Source organism: Strix uralensis, chromosome 5, assembly GCF_047716275.1.
Source record: "Strix uralensis isolate ZFMK-TIS-50842 chromosome 5, bStrUra1, whole genome shotgun sequence".
In the NCBI taxonomy this organism is placed as follows: Eukaryota; Metazoa; Chordata; class Aves; order Strigiformes; family Strigidae; genus Strix; species Strix uralensis.
In genome coordinates this window covers 522415-538760 of record NC_133976.1, presented here as the reverse complement: position 1 = coordinate 538760, position 16346 = coordinate 522415, and the positions used below count along the sequence as shown (strand labels likewise).

Below are 16346 nucleotides of genomic sequence, written 5' to 3'. Positions count from 1 at the left end.
GGCCGGGGCTGGGGCAGGCAGAGGGCTGGTACCCGTGTGGGCAGCGCAGCCTCCATCCCTGGCCTGAACCAGCCCGGCCGTGGGGCCAGAGCTCAGCCCTGCCTCCCCCCTCCAGGGTCTCCTCCGGGAGAGAAGGGCACGGGCCGGGAGGAAGCAGGTCTCGGGGACCCGGCGCTCCCAGACCCCCCAGGATGGTGGCAGTGACGGGGTGATGTGGTGGGACAGGACGAGAGCGAGTGACGCTGGCTGAAGGTTTCGGTCTTTTGGCATCTGTCCGCGCGGCCCCGCGGCCGCCCCCCACCCCCCCTAGTCAGGCACGTCCACGATGAGGGGGGCCAGGTAGTCCGAGTGCCGGATCCCGAACGTCAGCCCCCGCCGCCGGTCCTGCAGGGCGGGAGAGATGGTGACGGTGGGGGACGGGGGTGTCACGCTTCCCGGCCCCCCGGCCCCCCGCCCTGCCCTCGCCAGCGGGACCCCACCAGCACCCCCTCACCTGCTGAAGGCTGTAGGCACCGGGTCCGGGCTTGGTGGTGGGGTCCCCGGGCAGGGTGTTTCGCGCCAGCATGCTGTACTGCGGCGCCCGCCGCTTGTAGACGTCGGCGTCCACCACGCGGTAGCTGCAGGGCCCCGGCGTCTGCGGGCACAGGGTGCGGTGATGCGCCCCTGGGCCCCCTGGTACCCCAGGACACGGCCCCCCCGTACCCCAGCCCCTCACCCACCAGCCCCCCCCACCCACCTTGCACAGATCCTCGTAGAAGGCGCCGATGTTGCTGCGTCCCGGGATGGAGAAGTTGGGGGCCGAGCTCTTGTTCACCACGTTGGGCCCCAGCATGGGGGGCAGCCGGTAGGCAGCGGGGCCTGGGGGTGATGGGGGGCCCAGATGGCCCAAGGGGGGATGATGGGGGGCCCAGACCAGCCCAAGGATGATGGGGCCCCCAGACCAGTAGTGATGGGGTCTCAGCATGGGGATGATGGGGGACGCAGCCCAGCCTGGGGATGATGTGGGGTTCAGCCTGGGGATAATGGGGTCCCATCCTGGCCCAAGGGGGATGATGGGCTCCCAGCTTGGCCCAAGGGGGGATGATGGGGGCGCCCAGCCCAGCCGAGGGGGGATGATGGGGGGACCCAGACTGGCTCAAGGGGGATGATGGGGTCCCAGCCTGGCCCAGGGGGGGATGACAGGGGGGCCCAGGGGGATGATGGGGGGTCCCAGCCCAGCTGAGGGGGAATGATAGGGGTCCCAGCCTGGCTCAAGGGGGTTGTTGGGAGCCCAGCCCAGCCCAGGGGGGATGACAGGGGGACCCAGGTGGATGTTGGGGACCCAGGTGGATGTTGGGGTCCCAGCCCAGCCCCCGTCTCTCCTACCTGGTGTCTGGTGGACAGTGCCGTGCCTGGTGCGGGAGCCGAGTGTGCAGGCAGGTGCCGAGGGAAAGGCCAATCCGCCCGCCCTCTCCGGGGAATAGCAGCCTGAGGGGGAGCAGGGGGGGCGCTGGGTGAGGGGGGTCCCCGGCCCTGCTGTCCCCCCCGAAGGTCTCCCAGTCCCCCCCCTCACCTGGCCCGGGGGTGCAGAAGGGCGCCAGGTTGGGGGCGCGGCCGTAGATGGAGTAAGAGGGGGTCCCATCCTTGCCCTTGGCGGTGGTCCCGGGGGGCAGCAAGTACACGGGCCCGGGGGAGCGCTCGTCCTGCCGCCCCCCCACCCGGACCCCGAAACTGTAGGCGGGAGCGCGGCTGCGGGAGGGGTCGTGCAGACGATAACCTGGGGGGGAAGAGCAGGGGGGCTTGGTGGGCTGTGGGACCCCCAGCCCCACACCAGCGCCAGTAGCCTGGGGGGGGGCTCGGTGGGCTGCAGGACACCCCCCCCGGCCCCAACTCACCGACACCGGTGGGGAGCCCGTACTTGGGCCCGGGGCTGCTGTAGAGGGCGGCGATGGGGCCACGGGGGCGGTGGGGCCTCCAGCTGCCCACCCAGGCTCCGTCCGACATGGTGGGTCCTGCTGGCAGCGAGCGTGACCCCTCAGCACCCCCACCCCAACACACCCCCCACACCCCCCCAAAGCTCAGCACCCCGGGGATGAGACCCCCCACAGCCCCAGGGAAGGAACACCAGCACCCCATGGATGGAGCCCCCAGCACCCCGTGGATGGAGCCCCCAGCACCCCATGGATATGGCCCCCAGGATAGGGCCCCAGCACCCCAGGATAGGGCCCCAGCACCTCATGGATACATCCCCCCAGTACCCCATGAATATGGCCCCCAGCACCCCAGGATATGGCCACATCACCCCAAGGATGGAGCCCCCAGCACCCCATGGGTATGGCCCCCAGGATAGGGCCCCAGCACCCCACAGACACAGCCCCTCAGCACCCCAGGATACAGCCCCAGCACCCCAAGGATGGAGCCCCCAGCACCAGATGGATGTGGCCCCCAGGATAGGGCCTCAGCACCCCAGGATACAGCCCCAGAACCTCATGGATACACCCCCCAGTACCCCATGGATATGACCCCCAGCACCCCAGGATAGGGTCCCAGCACCCCGTGAATGGATCCCCCAGCACCCCCTGGATGTGGGCCCCCAGGACCCCATGGATACGGCCCCCGGGAGCGCAGGGGTGCAGCACGCCAGGGATGTACCCCCAGCCCCGGGGTGGAGCCCCCCGTGGCGCTGAGCCCCTTACCCTGAGCAGTGCTGAGCTCTGGCTGGGCTCTGCTCCCCCAGTTACCATGAGTTACTATGGCACCCGCACAACAAACTGCGCTGGGCAACCGGGGCGGGGGGGGATGTTGGGACACGGGGACATGGGGACGGGGGGACACGGGGACGGGGGGACACGGGGACAGTGTGGGGACACAGGCAGCCACGGGCGTGGGGCTGCCCCACTGCAGGAGTCACCATAGGAGGGGGAGCACCCGGGGTGTGGGGGTCCCACGGGGTCATAGGGGGTCTGTGGGGCTGGGGGGGTTTTGCTGGGCGTCCCACATGGGCCATGGGGGTCCCGTGGGGGCCATAGGAGACCTTGGGGGGCCATAGGGGTTCCACAAGAGCCATGGAGGATCCCGTGGGGGTCTGCTGGGACCATGGGGATCCTCGTGGCTCCATGGTGGTCCCCCAGGGGCGCCAGGCTGTCCCTAAGGCTGTGGGGGGCCCTTGGGCATCGCAGGGATCCCCCATGGGCCATGGGATCCCCCCTGGGACTACGGGAGCCCCACTGGGGTGATGGGGGTCTCCCAGAGCCCATGGGGGTCCTGGGGGTGGGGGGTATGGGGGTCCCATGGGGCAGGGCTGACTCCGCCAGCAGCTTTCCCTGCCCTGGGCTGCCTGTCCCTGTCCCCGTCCCCCTCCCTGCACCCCGTGGCAGTTGGTGGGGGTGTCGTTTCCCCCCCCAAACCCCACGGTGCCATGGGGCAACGTGGAACCCCGGTCCAGGCGATGAGGGATGAAGGACGCGCAGACCAGGGTGGGCTCAGGCACCTTTACTGTAGCCGGTGGTGGGCAGGGAGCAGGCAGGGAGCAGGCAGGGGGACAGGCAAGGGGACAGGCAGGCAGGGAGCAGGCAAGGGGACAGGCAGGGGGACAGGCAGGCAGGGGGGCAGGCAGGGGGACAGGCAGGGAGCAGGCAGGGGGACAGGCAGGCAGGGGGGCAGGCAGGGAGCAGGCAGGGCCAGGGCCAGCGCTGGGGGGCTGCCCGCAGCTCTAGGCGCTGGACTTGCAGACGAAGGGTTTTCTGTCGGCGCAGGCATCGCTGTACCACGTCAAGAAACCTGGAAGGGAACGGGGCCGTCAGCCCCCCCCGGGACCCCCCCCGGGACCCCCCGGCACGGCCGCGAGCATGTGTGTGTGCGTGTGTGTGTGTGTGTTGTGCACGTGTGTGTGCGTGTGCTCCTGTGCAACATGCGTGTGCCGCTGCACGTGTCCATGTGTGTGTCCGTGTGTCACTGCACGTGTCTGTGTGTCTGTGTGCACACGCAGGGGCCACCCGCCACCAAGGGCCACCCCAGCCACAAGCTGGCATGTGCCGAGGGGGTCAAGTCTGTGCTGTGGGTGGCCGGGGATGCTGGTGGCCAGGGATGGTGGTGGATGAGGACACCAGTGACTGGGGATGCTGGTGATAGGGGATACTGGTGGCCAGTGACCCTGATGGCCAGGGACACTGGTGTCTGGGGATGCTGGTGTCTGGGGATGCTGGTGGCCAAGGACACCAGTGACTGGGGACACTGGTGGCCAGGGATGCTGGTGGCTGGGGACACTGGTGGCAGGGGATGCTGGTGGCTGGGGATGCTGGTGGCCAAGGACACCAGTGACTGGGGACACTTGTGGCTGAGGACACCAGTGACTGGAGATGCTGGTGGCCAGGACCCTGATGGCCAAGGACAGTGGTGACCAAGGACACTGGTGTCTGGGGACGCTGGTGGCCAGGGACACTGGTGGCCGGGTCACAAGCCCCCGGCAGTCCGTGCTCACCGGCCGTGTCCTGCAGCGCGGCGCACGCTCTCCTGCGGGGCCCGGGCTGCTGGTGCCAGGAGCCATAGTCCACCTCCGAGCTGTCCGACCACTGCCAGCGTCGGCTCTGCGGGGGGGGGAGGTGACATCGTGACCCCCGCTCGGGGCTGCCGGGTTTTGGGGCTTCCGGGAGGGTCTCGGCTCTGCCCCGGGGCTGTGCTTACCCCCAGGGGCCGATGGAGGCCGATCCAGATGCCGTTGTCCTCCTCCTCCTCCTCCTCCTCCTCCTCGCTGTCCTCGGCGGGGCGGGAGGCAGCGAGCAGGGCGGCGATGGCCCGGTGCTCCTCCGCGCTGTGCACCGAGGCCAGGTGGGCGCCCGCGCCCCAGCGCTGGCAAAAGGCCTGTGGGGGGGACAGGGGGGGTGACACCGGACCCCCGCCCCAGGCCCTGATCCCCAACCCCTGGTCCCCAACCCCAACCCCTGGTCTTAGACCCCCAAACGTTGGTTCCAGACCCCAACCCCAAGCGCCAGACCCCAAACTCTGGTCCCAGACCTCAACCGTTGGTCCCCAAACCCTGATCCCAGACCCCAACCCCTGGCCCCAGATCCCTGGTCCCCAACCCCAATCACTGATCCCCAACCCCAACCCCTGGTCCCTAACCCCAACCGTTGGCCACCAACCCCAATTACTGGTCCTTGACCCCAATCCTTGGTCCCCAACCCCAACCGTTGCTCCCCAACCCCAACCCCAAGCCCCAGACCCCAACCCCTGGTCCCCAACCCCAAACCTTCATCCCCAACCCCAAACCCTCACCCCCAACCCCAACCATTGGCCCCCAACCAACCCCCAATCCCAAACCCCAACTCCTGGTCCCACCTGACCCCAACCCCAATTCCCAGCCCCTGCTCCCCCACTCTTGTCTCCACCGAGGATGAGGAGGGACGGCGTGGTGCTGCAGGCCCCGGGGTGCTCCCCTCAGCACAGGGTGACCATGGTGCCACTGTGGCAGCAGCTGGTCCCGTGTGGGGACAGGACCCCCTCGGGTAGGAGCACCCCCCTCCTGGGTGGCACTGACACCCCGATGTGTGGCCCCAGCAAAGCTGCGGCCATGGGGGTGCATGGGGTCCCCCCATGGGGGGTGAGTGTGTGGGGTGTCACCCCCAAACCCCCAGCCCCCCAGCCCCCCCTCACCTCTGCCCTTCTCCAGCTCAGCTCCCGGGGGAAGAAGCCGTAGCACCCCTCCTCGAAGGGCACCCAGCCCCAGGCGCAGGCAGCCGGCTCCTGCCCTGTGGGGCAGGCAGGGGGTCAGGCAGCGGGGAGGAGCGGGGGGCATGGCGGTGGCCCCCCCACCCCGACACTCACCGCGCAGCCGGGGGACGAGCAGCAGCCAGCCCAGCAGGCCCAGCCTCAGCGTCCTCGTCGGTCCCATCGGTCCCTTCCCTGGGGGGGGGACACGGCAGCAGGACTGGGGGTGCTCAGCTCCCTGCTGAGCTCCCCCCAGCTCTACAGGTGCCTGAGCCCCCTGCCCGCCCCCCCTGCTGCCAGGCTGAGGGTGCATGGGGACCCCCCAGCCCGGTGGTGGTGTGGGTGCAGGGGAGAGCCCACGGGGTGCAGCTGGGGGGGGTGTCAGGGAGCGTCAGTGAGATGGCACCAGGATGGGTGCAGGGTGGGGGGTGCAGGGTGGGGTGCTGGGGTGAAGGGTGGGGGGGGTGCAGGGCTGCAGTGAGCATGGGGGCAGGATAGAGAGTGCAGGGGTGCGGGGTTACAGGGGTGCAGAGGTGCAGAATTTGGGGTGCAGGAGTGCAGGGGGCAGGGTACGGGAGAGCAGGATTTGGGGTGCAGGGTGCAGGGTGCGGTCATACAGGGGTGCAGGGTTTGGGGTGCAGTGCTCTGGGCTGCTGCAGCTGCAGGGGGGGGCAGGGGATGCCCTGTGGCCTGGACACCCCCATGCAGGGGTGCAGCCACCCCCCCCACCCCCCACCCCACAATGGGGGTGCAGGGACTCACCTGCGTCCGCTGGGGAGCTCGTCACGGCAGCAGGTGCTGGCGCGGACCCTGGGGGTGCTGGCAGCACCCCCGTGAGGTTTTATCCCCGGGCAGGGGGGGCGAGGCCTTGAGCCACCCAAAATGTCGTCCCTGCCCCGACGCAAAGAGGCAGCAGCGACGCAGGCGAGCGGCTCAGCCACGCGTGGCCCCGCCGCTGCCTTTGATGGGGCACCCGCCGCGGGGACACCCTGGCGTTGCTGTCGTGGCCGGCGGCGTCACCCCGTGAAGCGTGGCAGCAGCGTGTGCCTCGATGCCACCGCGGGCACGTGTCCCACCCCTTGCCCCGCCATGGCACCCGTGCGGCAGCGGCAGCACCCCGGCACAGCCGGAGATGGGTGTTGGCACCCTGCCGCCCCCCGGAGCTGGGCCCCGGCTCCATCCCGGGGCGAGGGCGGGGGGTCCCCAGGATCACCCCGGGCCGAGGGCGGGGGACGCTCCGCAGCCGGAGGGGCAGTGGGAGGGGTCCCCCTCAGCCCCCCTCAGCCCCTCACCCCATCCATGAGGGGTCCCGGGGCCCCCCCGCTCCCTGGCACCGTGCCCCCGCCAGGCCGTGCCCAGGGCCCTGCACGCCCCGAGATCAAACGCCGCCGCCCGGCACCAAACGGGCCGCGGGCCCCGCGCCAAGGCGGCGGCACGGCCGGGCTGGGGGGGTCCCGGCGCCTGCCCGGGGGGCTCTGCACCCCCTGTGGGGCTCAACACCCATCTGTGGGGCTCAGCACCCAGCTGTGGGGTTCAGCACCCATCTGTGGGGCTCAGCACCCAGCTGTGGGGTTCAGCACCTGGTCAGGGGGTCCAGCACCCAACTGTGGGTACCAGCACCCAGTCAGGAAGTCCAGCACCCATCTGTGGGGCTCAGCACCCATCCATGGGGTTCAGCACCCAGCCCTGGGGTTCAGCACCCATCTGTGGGGCTCAGCAACGATCTGTGGGGTTCAGCACCCAGCCGTGGGGTTCAACACCCAACCATGGGGTTTGGCACCCTGCTGTGGGGCTCAGCACCCAGTTGTGAGACCCAACACCCCGCTGTGGGGCTCAGCACCCAGCTGTGGGGTTCAGCTCCCAGCCATGGGGTCCAGCACCCGGTCAGGGGGTCCAGCACCCATCTGTGGGGCTCAGCACCCAGCTGTGGGGTTCAGCACCCAGCCATGGCGTTCAGCACCCAACCCTGGGGTTTGGCACCCAGCTGTAAGTCTCAGCACCCAGCCCTGGGTTTTGGCACCCATCTGTGTGTCTCAGCGCCCAACCTTTGGCACTGCTGGAGCAGCCTAAGGGTGACCCGTCCGTAATGGAAACATACTGGCAGGGAAGGATCAGTGCTTATCTGGGAGCCCGCGGCATCCTTGATAAGGGCAGCAGAAACGGTGATAATGAACGGCCCTTCCAGGAAAGCAGAAGTCGGTAACGGCCACGCCAGCAGCCGGTGACCCTTTCTGGGCGTGACGTGAGCCGGTGTTGGGGTGTGACTGCACCCACGGGGGACACTGGGGAGGGGCGGGAGAGGGACAGGGGGTGGAAAACACCCAGGGGGGACGGGAATGGGGTCATGGAAAGTGGAGGAGGGAGCCAGGTATGTCGGGGGGGAACCAGGGGTGCAGGGGGGAAACCAGGGGTGTAGGGGCGGAGCCAGGGATGCGGAGGGGCGAGCAGCTGCCTTTGGGTCTCGGTCGTGTCAAGAGCCGACAACTCTAACGGCCAAAACCAGCCTCAGCCCCGGCCTTGCGAAAGCGGGAGCGTGGGCACGCGCGGCCAGTCTTGGGGGGAGATGACGGAGGCGATAAACGTGCCGGGAGCTGACAGAGGGGGGTGACCCTGCCTTTGGGTATGGTGATGGGCCTTTGCCCCCCCCCCACCCCAGGCATGCCACTGCCTGAGCAAGGTGCTGGACCTGGGCTGGGATGTCCACAATGGCAATGGGGGGTAGGGGGGTGCATGTGCTGAATCTACTGTAGAATGTCCCTCCGACACCCAGAACACGAGAGGCAGAGGGAGCACCTGGCTGAGCCACGGGCAGTTGTGCTGACTGCCAGATGGGCACCTACACAACATCCTGGGCACCTACACAACATCCTGGGCGCCTACACAACATACTGGGTGCCTACACAACATTCTGGGCGCCTACACAACATCCTGGGCGCCTACACAACATACTGGGTGCCTACACAACATTCTGGGCGCCTACACAACATCCTGGGCGCCTACACAACATACTGGGTGCCTACACAACATACTGGGCACCTACACAACATTCTGGGCGCCTACACAACATCCTGGGTGCCTACACAACATCCTGGGCACCTACACAACATACTGGGCACCTACACAACATAGTGGGTGCCTACACAACATCCTGGGCGCCTACACAACATCCTGGGCACCTACACAACATTCTGGGCACCTACACAACATTCTGGGCGCCTACACAACATACTGGGCACCTACACAACATACTGGGTGCCTACACAACATCCTGGGCACCTACACAACATCCTGGGTGCCTACACAACATCCTGGGCACCTACACAACATACTGGGTGCCTACACAACATTCTGGGCGCCTACACAACATACTGGGTGCCTACACAACATCCTGGGCGCCTACACAACATACTGGGCACCTACACAACATACTGGGCGCCTACACAACATCCTGGGCACCTACACAACATACTGGGCACCTACACAACATTCTGGGCGCCTACACAACATACTGGGTGCCTACACAACATCCTGGGCACCTACACAACATACTGGGCACCTACACAACATTCTGGGCGCCTACACAACATCCTGGGTGCCTACACAACATCCTGGGCACCTACACAACATACTGGGCACCTACACAACATAGTGGGTGCCTACACAACATCCTGGGCGCCTACACAACATTCTGGGCACCTACACAACATTCTGGGCGCCTACACAACATACTGGGCACCTACACAACATCCTGGGCGCCTACACAACATCCTGGGCACCTACACAACATCCTGGGCGCCTACACAACATACTGGGCACCTACACAACATACTGGGTGCCTACACAACATCCTGGGCACCTACACAACATACTGGGCACCTACACAACATACTGGGTGCCTACACAACATACTGGGCACCTACACAACATTCTGGGTGCCTACACAACATCCTGGGCACCTACACAACATCCTGGGCACCTACACAACATTCTGGGTGCCTACACAACATACTGGGCGCCTACACAACATCCTGGGCACCTACACAACATACTGGGTGCCTACACAACATCCTGGGCACCTACACAACATACTGGGCACCTACACAACATTCTGGGCGCCTACACAACATACTGGGTGCCTACACAACATCCTGGGCACCTACACAACATTCTGGGCGCCTACACAACATACTGGGTGCCTACACAACATCCTGGGCGCCTACACAACATTCTGGGCACCTACACAACATTCTGGGCGCCTACACAACATCCTGGGTGCCTACACAACATCCTGGGCACCTACACAACATCCTGGGCGCCTACACAACATACTGGGCGCCTACACAACATCCTGAGCACCTACACAACATACTGGGCACCTACACAACATCCTGGGCGCCTACACAACATCCTGGGCGCCTACACAACATACTGGGCACCTACACAACATCCTGGGCACCTACACAACATACTGGGCACCTACACAACATTCTGGGCACCTACACAGCACACATGAGCTCCTACACAACACGTTGGGTGCCTACACACACGCACGGGCTCCTACACAACATATCTCTAACAAACTCCTTTAATTGCCTTTCCCTCATAATTTTTATTTTCTCTCTATTTGCAGTGACACAAAGTGCCACCGGCCCTGTCACCTCACGGCTCCTGCCCCCACACGCTGCAGTTCATAGGGCTGAGCACTAACGGTGATTGTGACCAGCCAGGTCCCACCAGCATGTCCCCAAGGTGGCCCCGGGCGTGGCCACATGCTGGGCGCCTGCACCTGGTGCCGGGAACGGCCCAAACTGCTGCTGCGGGTCCTCTGGCCCCAAACCCGCTGCCCCTCGGAGCCAGCTGGCCCACGGCGCTGGTCATGGGCCATCGCCACCCTCCCGAGGGGGGGTTGTGTAAGTACCCGCTGCCTCCTGGTGACCCTGGGGACATCGTGGTGCCACTCCTGGTGTCCTCAGGGACATCATAGTCCCACTCCTGGTGTCCCTGGGGACATCGTGGTACCACTCCTGGTGTCCCTGGGGATGTTGTGGTCCCACTCCTGGTGATCCGGGGGACACTGATGTCCCAGAGCTGTCCACAGGCCGAGGGGGGGGGGGGGGCATGGGAGCATCCAGGAAGCCGATTTGGTCTCACTGGTCTCACTGGGAGCCCAGAGAAGCTGCAGTAACGACCCCCCCCGCTCCCGTTCCAGGAAAGCAGAAGTGTTGGGGCAGTTCCAGGAAGGCTGCCCTGCCTGTGTCCTGCCTGTGCCCTGCCCGTGCCCTGCCCGTGCCCCCCCCCCACTACCACCGCAGCCATAAAGCCCGCGGGCCCTGTCCCGGGGAGCTCCCGCCAGCGCAGCCCTCGCCCGGACAGACGAACGGACGGACCCGGGGGGAGCGGGACGTGGGTCACTCCCCACCAGAGACGCGTTGGCCACCGGCCAGTCCTGCTCCCGGGAGCCGTCTGGTGAGTGGCCCCTGTCCCCTGCCCTGGGCTGGCACCCACCGCTGGCACCCACCTGGCACCCCCCGGCCATGGGGACCAGCAGCCGGTCAGGGGGTCCAGCACCCAGCCAGGAGATCCAGCACCCAACCGTGGGGTCCAGCACCCATCCAGCACCCAGCTGTGGGGTCCAGAACGTGGCCATGGGGTTCAGCATCTGGTCAGGGGGTCCAGCACCCAACTGTGGGGTCCAGCACCCGGTCAGGGGGTCCAGCACCCATCCAGGAGATCCAGAACCCAACCATGGGGTTCAGCACCCATCCAGGTGGTCCAGCACCCATATTGGGGTCCAGCACCCAACAGTGGGGTCCAGCACCCATCCAAGTGGTCCAGAACCCAGGTGTGGGGACCAGCACCTGGTGAGAGGGTCCAGCACCCAGGTGTGGGGTCCATCACCCATCCATGGGGTTCAGCACCCATCCAGCACCCAGCTGTGGGGTCCAGCGCCCAGCCGGGGGTCTCCCTGTGAGAGGGGCTGGGTGGGGGCGGCAGGACCCCGTCACTCCCCATTTTTCAGCGAGGATGAAGGCTGCCCACCCCCTGCCCTCATCCCGGGATGGAGCTGCCTCCCCCTTGCTCACGCCCCCCCCTCTCTCTCTTCAGCAGCAGAGATGAGGCCCAGGCCCCTGCTGCCCCCCTGCCTGCTCGGCTGCCTGCTCCTGCTCGCCTGGGTGGGGGGTGAGTCCCTGCCTGGGCCGCGGGCCCCCCGGGGGACAGGGGTGCTATTCCCCCCCCCCCCCGTAGGCAGCAGCGCCTGAGCCAGCACCCCCTGACCCCCGATTCCCACTCCCTGCCCCTGCTCCCCGCTCCCCAATCCTCAATCCCTGCTCCCCCACCCCTTCCCCCCCTGTGCCCAGTCCCCGTCCCTTGGCAGCCCCCCTGTGCCCAGCCCTGCCTGTGGGACCCCTTCCCTGCACCCCAAGTGCCAGGTAGAGCCTGGGGGATGCCCCTCGGTTGGGGTGCCCCTTGGGTGGGGGTGTCCTTGGTTTGGGGTGCCCCTGGGTGGGGGTGTCCTTGATTTAGGGTGTCCCTGGATGGGGGTATCCCTGGGTGGGGGTGTCCCTAGATGGGGGTGTCCTTGATTTAGGGTGCCCCTGGGTGGGATCTGGGGGGGCCATTGCCCAAGTGGCCCCACACCCACAGCAGACATCCCGGCTCCCTCCCCATGGCAGTGGGGGGGGTAATGAGCCATGGGGGGTGGAGGGGTGGGTGCCCCCCTCCTGTGGGACAGTGGCGGCTCTGCCTGCGTTTTGAAGGTGCCCTCGGCGGCCTCCCCCACGGGGGGGCCACGGCGAAGACGCGGACAGCCAACTGCCCCCCCAACTGGCTCTACTTTCGGGGGAGCTGCTACGGGTACTTCATCGAGAGGAGGACCTGGGCCGAGGCCGAGGTGGGTGCTGGCAGCCCTGGGGGGGTCCCCGGGGTGGGGGAGTCAGTGGGTGAGGATTGGGGACAGGACCCAGCGTAGGGGAAGTGGGGGGCTGCATCCTGGGGGGGGGGGGGGGGGGCAGGGGGCTCTGCTGCTTGAGGGTGCCCGGGGGGTGCGGGTGCTGGGTGCTGAGCCCCCCCCGTGCCCCCCCAGGAGGAATGCCAGCGCTACGGCCCCGTGGGGCGACTGGCCTCCATCCACAGCCAGGGGGGCAGCAGGGTCCTCGCCCGCTACGTCAGCAAGCAGAGGGCCAGGGACAACGTCTGGATCGGGCTGCAGGACGAGGAGCACGTGAGTGAGCGGGGGGCTGCCCTGGACCCCCCTGATCCCCCCACCCGCTGACTCCCGTGTCCCCCCCCCCTCCCGGCACCCACAGACCAGGCAGTGGAAGTGGTCCGATAACTCCGTCTTCGACTACAAGCGCTGGGACAAGGGGCAGCCCAACAACCTGTGCAACAAGGAGGACTGCGTGGTGCTGGACAAGGCGTCGGGTGAGGGGGGGCCGGGGGGGCGCGGGGGGGGGGCTGGTGTGGCCACTGCCGGCATGGCCGGGACCCCTGACCACTGCCGGAGGGGGGGGGGGATGGTGGTAAAGGGGGGATGGAGGGGAGGGGTGAGGGAGGTGGGGGGTGATGAGGATAAAAGGGGTGATGGAGGGGAGAGGTGATAGAGGAGAGGGGTGGCGGAGGTAAAAGGGGGTGTCCCGGGGGGGTGTCCGGGCTCGGGGTGACTCGCTGTCCCCCCCACCCCCCCAAGGTTTCGAGCGCTGGCACGACTACCCCTGCAACTACAAGTTCCCCTTCCTGTGCCGGCACCAGCTCTGAGGGGCGGCGGCTCCCACCGGGGGCTGGGGGTGTCCCCAGGCCCCTCCCTGCCCGCTGCCCCGCTGGGGCTCCCCCTCCCCGCCGGGCTCCGTCCCCGCCGGGCTCCGTCCCCGCCGAGCCCCCCCCATGCCCAGAGGACAATAAACCCTGGCTTGAGCGCCCAGCACCCCCCCGCGCCCGTGTCCTTCCTCCGCACGCGTGGGCACGGGCAGTGCCACCGCCAAAGCCACTCCTGTCCCTGCCCTGGGGACACCTTCTACATTGGGGACCCCTCTTGCCCTGGGGACACGTCCTGCCTTGGGGACCCCTCCTAAACTGGGGACACTCCCCGTACTGGGGACACATCCTGCTTGGGGACACGTCCTGCCTTGGGGACACGTCCTGCTGGGGACACGTCCTGTCTTGGGGACACCTCCTGCCCTGGGGACACGTTCTACATTGGGGACGCCCCTGCTCTGGAGACCCCCCGCCCCATGGCGCCAGTCCCCAGCCCCGCTCCCCGGCACCGGCCACTCCCAGCCCTGGGGGGGGCAGCCGGGGGGACCGTCCGGGCCTTGGTCAGTTTGACCCTAAAATGGACAAAAATCTGTAGAAAACCGGTGCGGGGCGGGGAGGGGGGAGGGCTGGGGGCAACGGGGTCCCTGCTGCGGGTTTGCACCCCCCTGCGTGGACCCCCGGGGTACCCCGCGGTGCCCCCCCCGCTCCTCACGCTGCTCCTGCGCGGGGGTCGGTGCTGAGACCCCCCCCCCGGGGCAGCCCCAGAGCGGGGAGTGGGGGTCTGGGGTCCTGCCGGGGTCCGGGGCTGCGGGGTGGAGGGACGGGTGGGGATCCTCGCCCTCGGCTGTGCCCCCCCCCCCCCCCCACTTTACCCCGTTTCCCTCCCGTGGGGGCTCGGGGGACACGCGGGTGCTGCCGGGGGTGCCGCCGAGGGGGGGGGTGGGCAGCCCTGGGGCCACGGATGCGGCGGAGGAAGACGCGGGGCCAGGGTGTGCTTTGGCACACTTTATTGTGGGACCCACCCCGCCGGGGGGGGGGGTGCCCGTGAGCTGTTGGGGTGTTGGGGCAGTGGGGCAGGGGGGTGCGGGGGTCTGGGATTGGGGGGCAATGGGGAAGATGGGTGCAGGATTTGGGGGTCTTGGGGGAGGGCAATGGGGCAGAGGGGGGCGGGATCTGGGGTTTCCAGGGTGTGATGGGTGCAATGGGGTGAAGGGGTGCAGAGCTCGGGGGGGGGGGGCAATGGGGCGGAGGGTTTTGGGGGTCTGGGGGGGGCAATGGGGAAGGGGGGGCAGGATTTGGGGGTTGGGGGGGCAATGGGGCAGAGGGGGGCGGGATTTGGGGGTCTGGGCTGTGCTGGGTGCAGTGGGGTGCAGGGGGTGGGGGGTGTCCCGTGGGGACACGCGGCGTTCGGGGTGGAGTGGCGGGGTCCTGGGGGGGGCCCCTCCTAGGCCACGTATTTGCAGATGAAGGGTTTCCTCTCGCCGCAGGAATCGTCCTCCCAGGACATGAAACCTGCGGGAGGAGGGAGCCAGCGCTTGGGGGGGGCCCAGGGGACCCTGCCCGCCTCCCCCCTGCCCCCGGAGGCCCCCCCTCTCACCCGAGGAGTCCTCCAGCGCGGCGCAGCGTTGCCCCTTGGGGGGGTCGTCCCCCTCCCAGGCCGAGTAGCGCTGCCTGGAGCCGTCTGCCCACGTCCAGGCCTGGCTCTGGTGCCCGGGATGGGCAGGAGGCAAGGCAGGGGTCAGGCAGGGCTCAGGCAGCAGCTGGGGGGGGGCACAGGTCTGGGAGCAGCTGGGGGGGACAACCTGCAGCCAGCGTTGTGGGATGGGGAGTGGACAGACAGACGGACGTGGGCAGTGCAGGAACACGCGTGGGTGTGGGCAGGGGCAGGCAGGGCACGGGCAGCTCTCTGGGATGGGGACGTGTGGGAAGGGTCCGGGGCAGAGCATGGGGGCGGGGGTGGGTGACTCCCCAGGAGCATGGGGGGAGCTGTGGGCAGCACCATGGGCAGGACTGCGGGCAGCATTGCGGGCAGCGTTGCGGGCAGCACTGCGGGCAGGGGCCACTCACGCGGTGGTAGAGGCCGATCCAGACGTTCTCCTCCTCCTCCTCGCGGCGCTGGCGCTGGGCGATGAAGGCAGCGAGGGCGCGGTGCTCCTCGGGGGTGTGCAGCGAGGCCAGGTGACACCCCCCGCGGGCAGCCTTGCACCGAGCCTGGCAGGGACAGGCAGGTCGGGGGGGGGGGCGGGCCTGGCAGCGCTGCCTGCGCAGCGGGGGTCCCAGGGGACACCCCCCACCCCAGCACCCACCTCTGCCTTCCTCCAGGTCAGCTCCTGCCCGAAGTAGCCGTAGCAGTGGCCCCTGAAGTCCAGCCACCCCCGGGGACACTTGCTCGCCTGCACCCCTGCTCGGGGGGGGGGGGGGGGGGCGGGGGGGTCAGGGCCTTCACCGGGACCCCCCAGCAGCGCCCGGGCACAGCCGGGACCCGGGTGGGGCTCGGGGCACCCCCCGGCCCCCAGTTGAGGAGGCTGATCCCCAGCCCCTGCGTTTCGGGGGTCCCAGTGCCCTCCCTTGTGTGCAGGGAGCTGTGGAGGGCAGGGCGGGCAGGGCAGGGCAGGGCAGGCAACATGGGCGAAGGGTCGTCGCGGAGGGAGGGAAGGGCAGGGTACGGGCAGGATCTCACCGGGCAGGGCCAGGCAGCCGAGCAGGCAGAGCCCCAGGAAAGCGTCTGGTCCCATCCTCTGCCTTCCCTGCGGCGGGGGGAGGCTGGAGCAGGGTGGGGGGCAGCCTGGGCACCCACCTCCTGCCTGGGCACCCAGTAGGTGCCCCAGCACCCACCTCCAGCCCCAGCACCCACCACCCCAGCGCCAGCCCCCCCCCAGCACCTGCGGGAGCGACGCGGAGACGAGCCC

At 68.3% G+C, this 16346-nt stretch overlaps 4 protein-coding genes across 5 annotated transcripts; 1 reads left to right on the top strand and 3 right to left on the bottom strand.

Annotated features, from left to right (window-relative positions):
- Positions 1–247: 247 nt before the first annotated feature.
- Positions 248–1983, bottom strand: CIMAP1B (ciliary microtubule associated protein 1B). The gene is made up of 6 exons (XM_074869570.1): positions 1875–1983; positions 1553–1756; positions 1366–1467; positions 737–858; positions 494–634; positions 248–384 (listed from the first exon to the last, which is right to left on the bottom strand). Exons 1-6 carry the CDS (start codon positions 1981–1983, stop codon positions 307–309), a joined length of 756 nt encoding a protein of 251 aa, XP_074725671.1. The 3' UTR covers positions 248–306.
- A 1708-nt stretch (positions 1984–3691) lies between these two features.
- LOC141943708 (struthiocalcin-2-like) lies at positions 3692–5869 on the bottom strand. Its single transcript, XM_074869363.1, has 5 exons — positions 5803–5869; positions 5632–5726; positions 4663–4839; positions 4460–4565; positions 3692–3759 (listed from the first exon to the last, which is right to left on the bottom strand). The coding sequence occupies exons 1-5, from the start codon at positions 5867–5869 to the stop codon at positions 3692–3694; spliced, it is 513 nt and encodes a 170-aa protein (XP_074725464.1).
- A 4585-nt stretch (positions 5870–10454) lies between these two features.
- LOC141943706 (C-type lectin lectoxin-Thr1-like) lies at positions 10455–13603 on the top strand. The gene is made up of 7 exons (XM_074869361.1): positions 10455–10636; positions 11006–11151; positions 11791–11865; positions 12444–12577; positions 12770–12907; positions 12993–13107; positions 13373–13603. Exons 1-7 carry the CDS (start codon positions 10455–10457, stop codon positions 13438–13440), a joined length of 858 nt encoding a protein of 285 aa, XP_074725462.1. The 3' UTR covers positions 13441–13603.
- A 1237-nt stretch (positions 13604–14840) lies between these two features.
- On the bottom strand, positions 14841–16178 carry LOC141943655 (dromaiocalcin-1-like). Of its 2 annotated transcripts, none has more exons than XM_074869304.1 (5): positions 16118–16178; positions 15744–15838; positions 15505–15648; positions 15035–15140; positions 14841–14949 (listed from the first exon to the last, which is right to left on the bottom strand). In XM_074869304.1, exons 1-5 carry the CDS (start codon positions 16170–16172, stop codon positions 14882–14884), a joined length of 468 nt encoding a protein of 155 aa, XP_074725405.1. In that variant the 5' UTR covers positions 16173–16178; the 3' UTR covers positions 14841–14881. The 2 variants fall into 2 exon arrangements, with proteins under 2 accessions (XP_074725405.1, XP_074725406.1); XM_074869305.1 differs by having other exon boundaries at positions 15744–15841; positions 16118–16172.
- Positions 16179–16346: the final 168 nt, after the last annotated feature.

Excerpts from the sequence above, each read along its gene's own strand:
- CIMAP1B (XM_074869570.1), bottom strand. The coding sequence starts at position 1,983 with ATGTCGGACGGAGCCTGGGTGGGCAGCTGGAGGCCCCACCGCCCCCGT. Across the intron at positions 635-736 it reads TCTACGAGGATCTGTGCAAG|ACGCCGGGGCCCTGCAGCTA; the intron begins GTGGGTGGGGGG and ends CTGTGCCCGCAG. Across the intron at positions 385-493 it reads GTGCCTACAGCCTTCAGCAG|GACCGGCGGCGGGGGCTGAC; the intron begins GTGAGGGGGTGC and ends CCCGCCCTGCAG.
- LOC141943708 (XM_074869363.1), bottom strand. The coding sequence starts at position 5,869 with ATGGGACCGACGAGGACGCTGAGGCTGGGCCTGCTGGGCTGGCTGCTG. Across the intron at positions 4,566-4,662 it reads GCCTCCATCGGCCCCTGGGG|AGCCGACGCTGGCAGTGGTC; the intron begins GTAAGCACAGCC and ends CCCCCCCCGCAG. Across the intron at positions 3,760-4,459 it reads CGCGCTGCAGGACACGGCCG|GTTTCTTGACGTGGTACAGC; the intron begins GTGAGCACGGAC and ends GTTCCCTTCCAG.
- LOC141943706 (XM_074869361.1), top strand. The coding sequence starts at position 10,455 with ATGCTGGGCGCCTGCACCTGGTGCCGGGAACGGCCCAAACTGCTGCTG. Across the intron at positions 11,152-11,790 it reads CTGCTCCCGGGAGCCGTCTG|CAGCAGAGATGAGGCCCAGG; the intron begins GTGAGTGGCCCC and ends CTCTCTCTTCAG. Across the intron at positions 12,908-12,992 it reads GGCTGCAGGACGAGGAGCAC|ACCAGGCAGTGGAAGTGGTC; the intron begins GTGAGTGAGCGG and ends CGGCACCCACAG.
- LOC141943655 (XM_074869305.1), bottom strand. The coding sequence starts at position 16,172 with ATGGGACCAGACGCTTTCCTGGGGCTCTGCCTGCTCGGCTGCCTGGCC. Across the intron at positions 15,842-16,117 it reads CGGCTGCCTGGCCCTGCCCG|CAGGGGTGCAGGCGAGCAAG; the intron begins GTGAGATCCTGC and ends CCCCCCCCCGAG. Across the intron at positions 15,141-15,504 it reads GGATCGGCCTCTACCACCGC|AGCCAGGCCTGGACGTGGGC; the intron begins GTGAGTGGCCCC and ends CCCGGGCACCAG.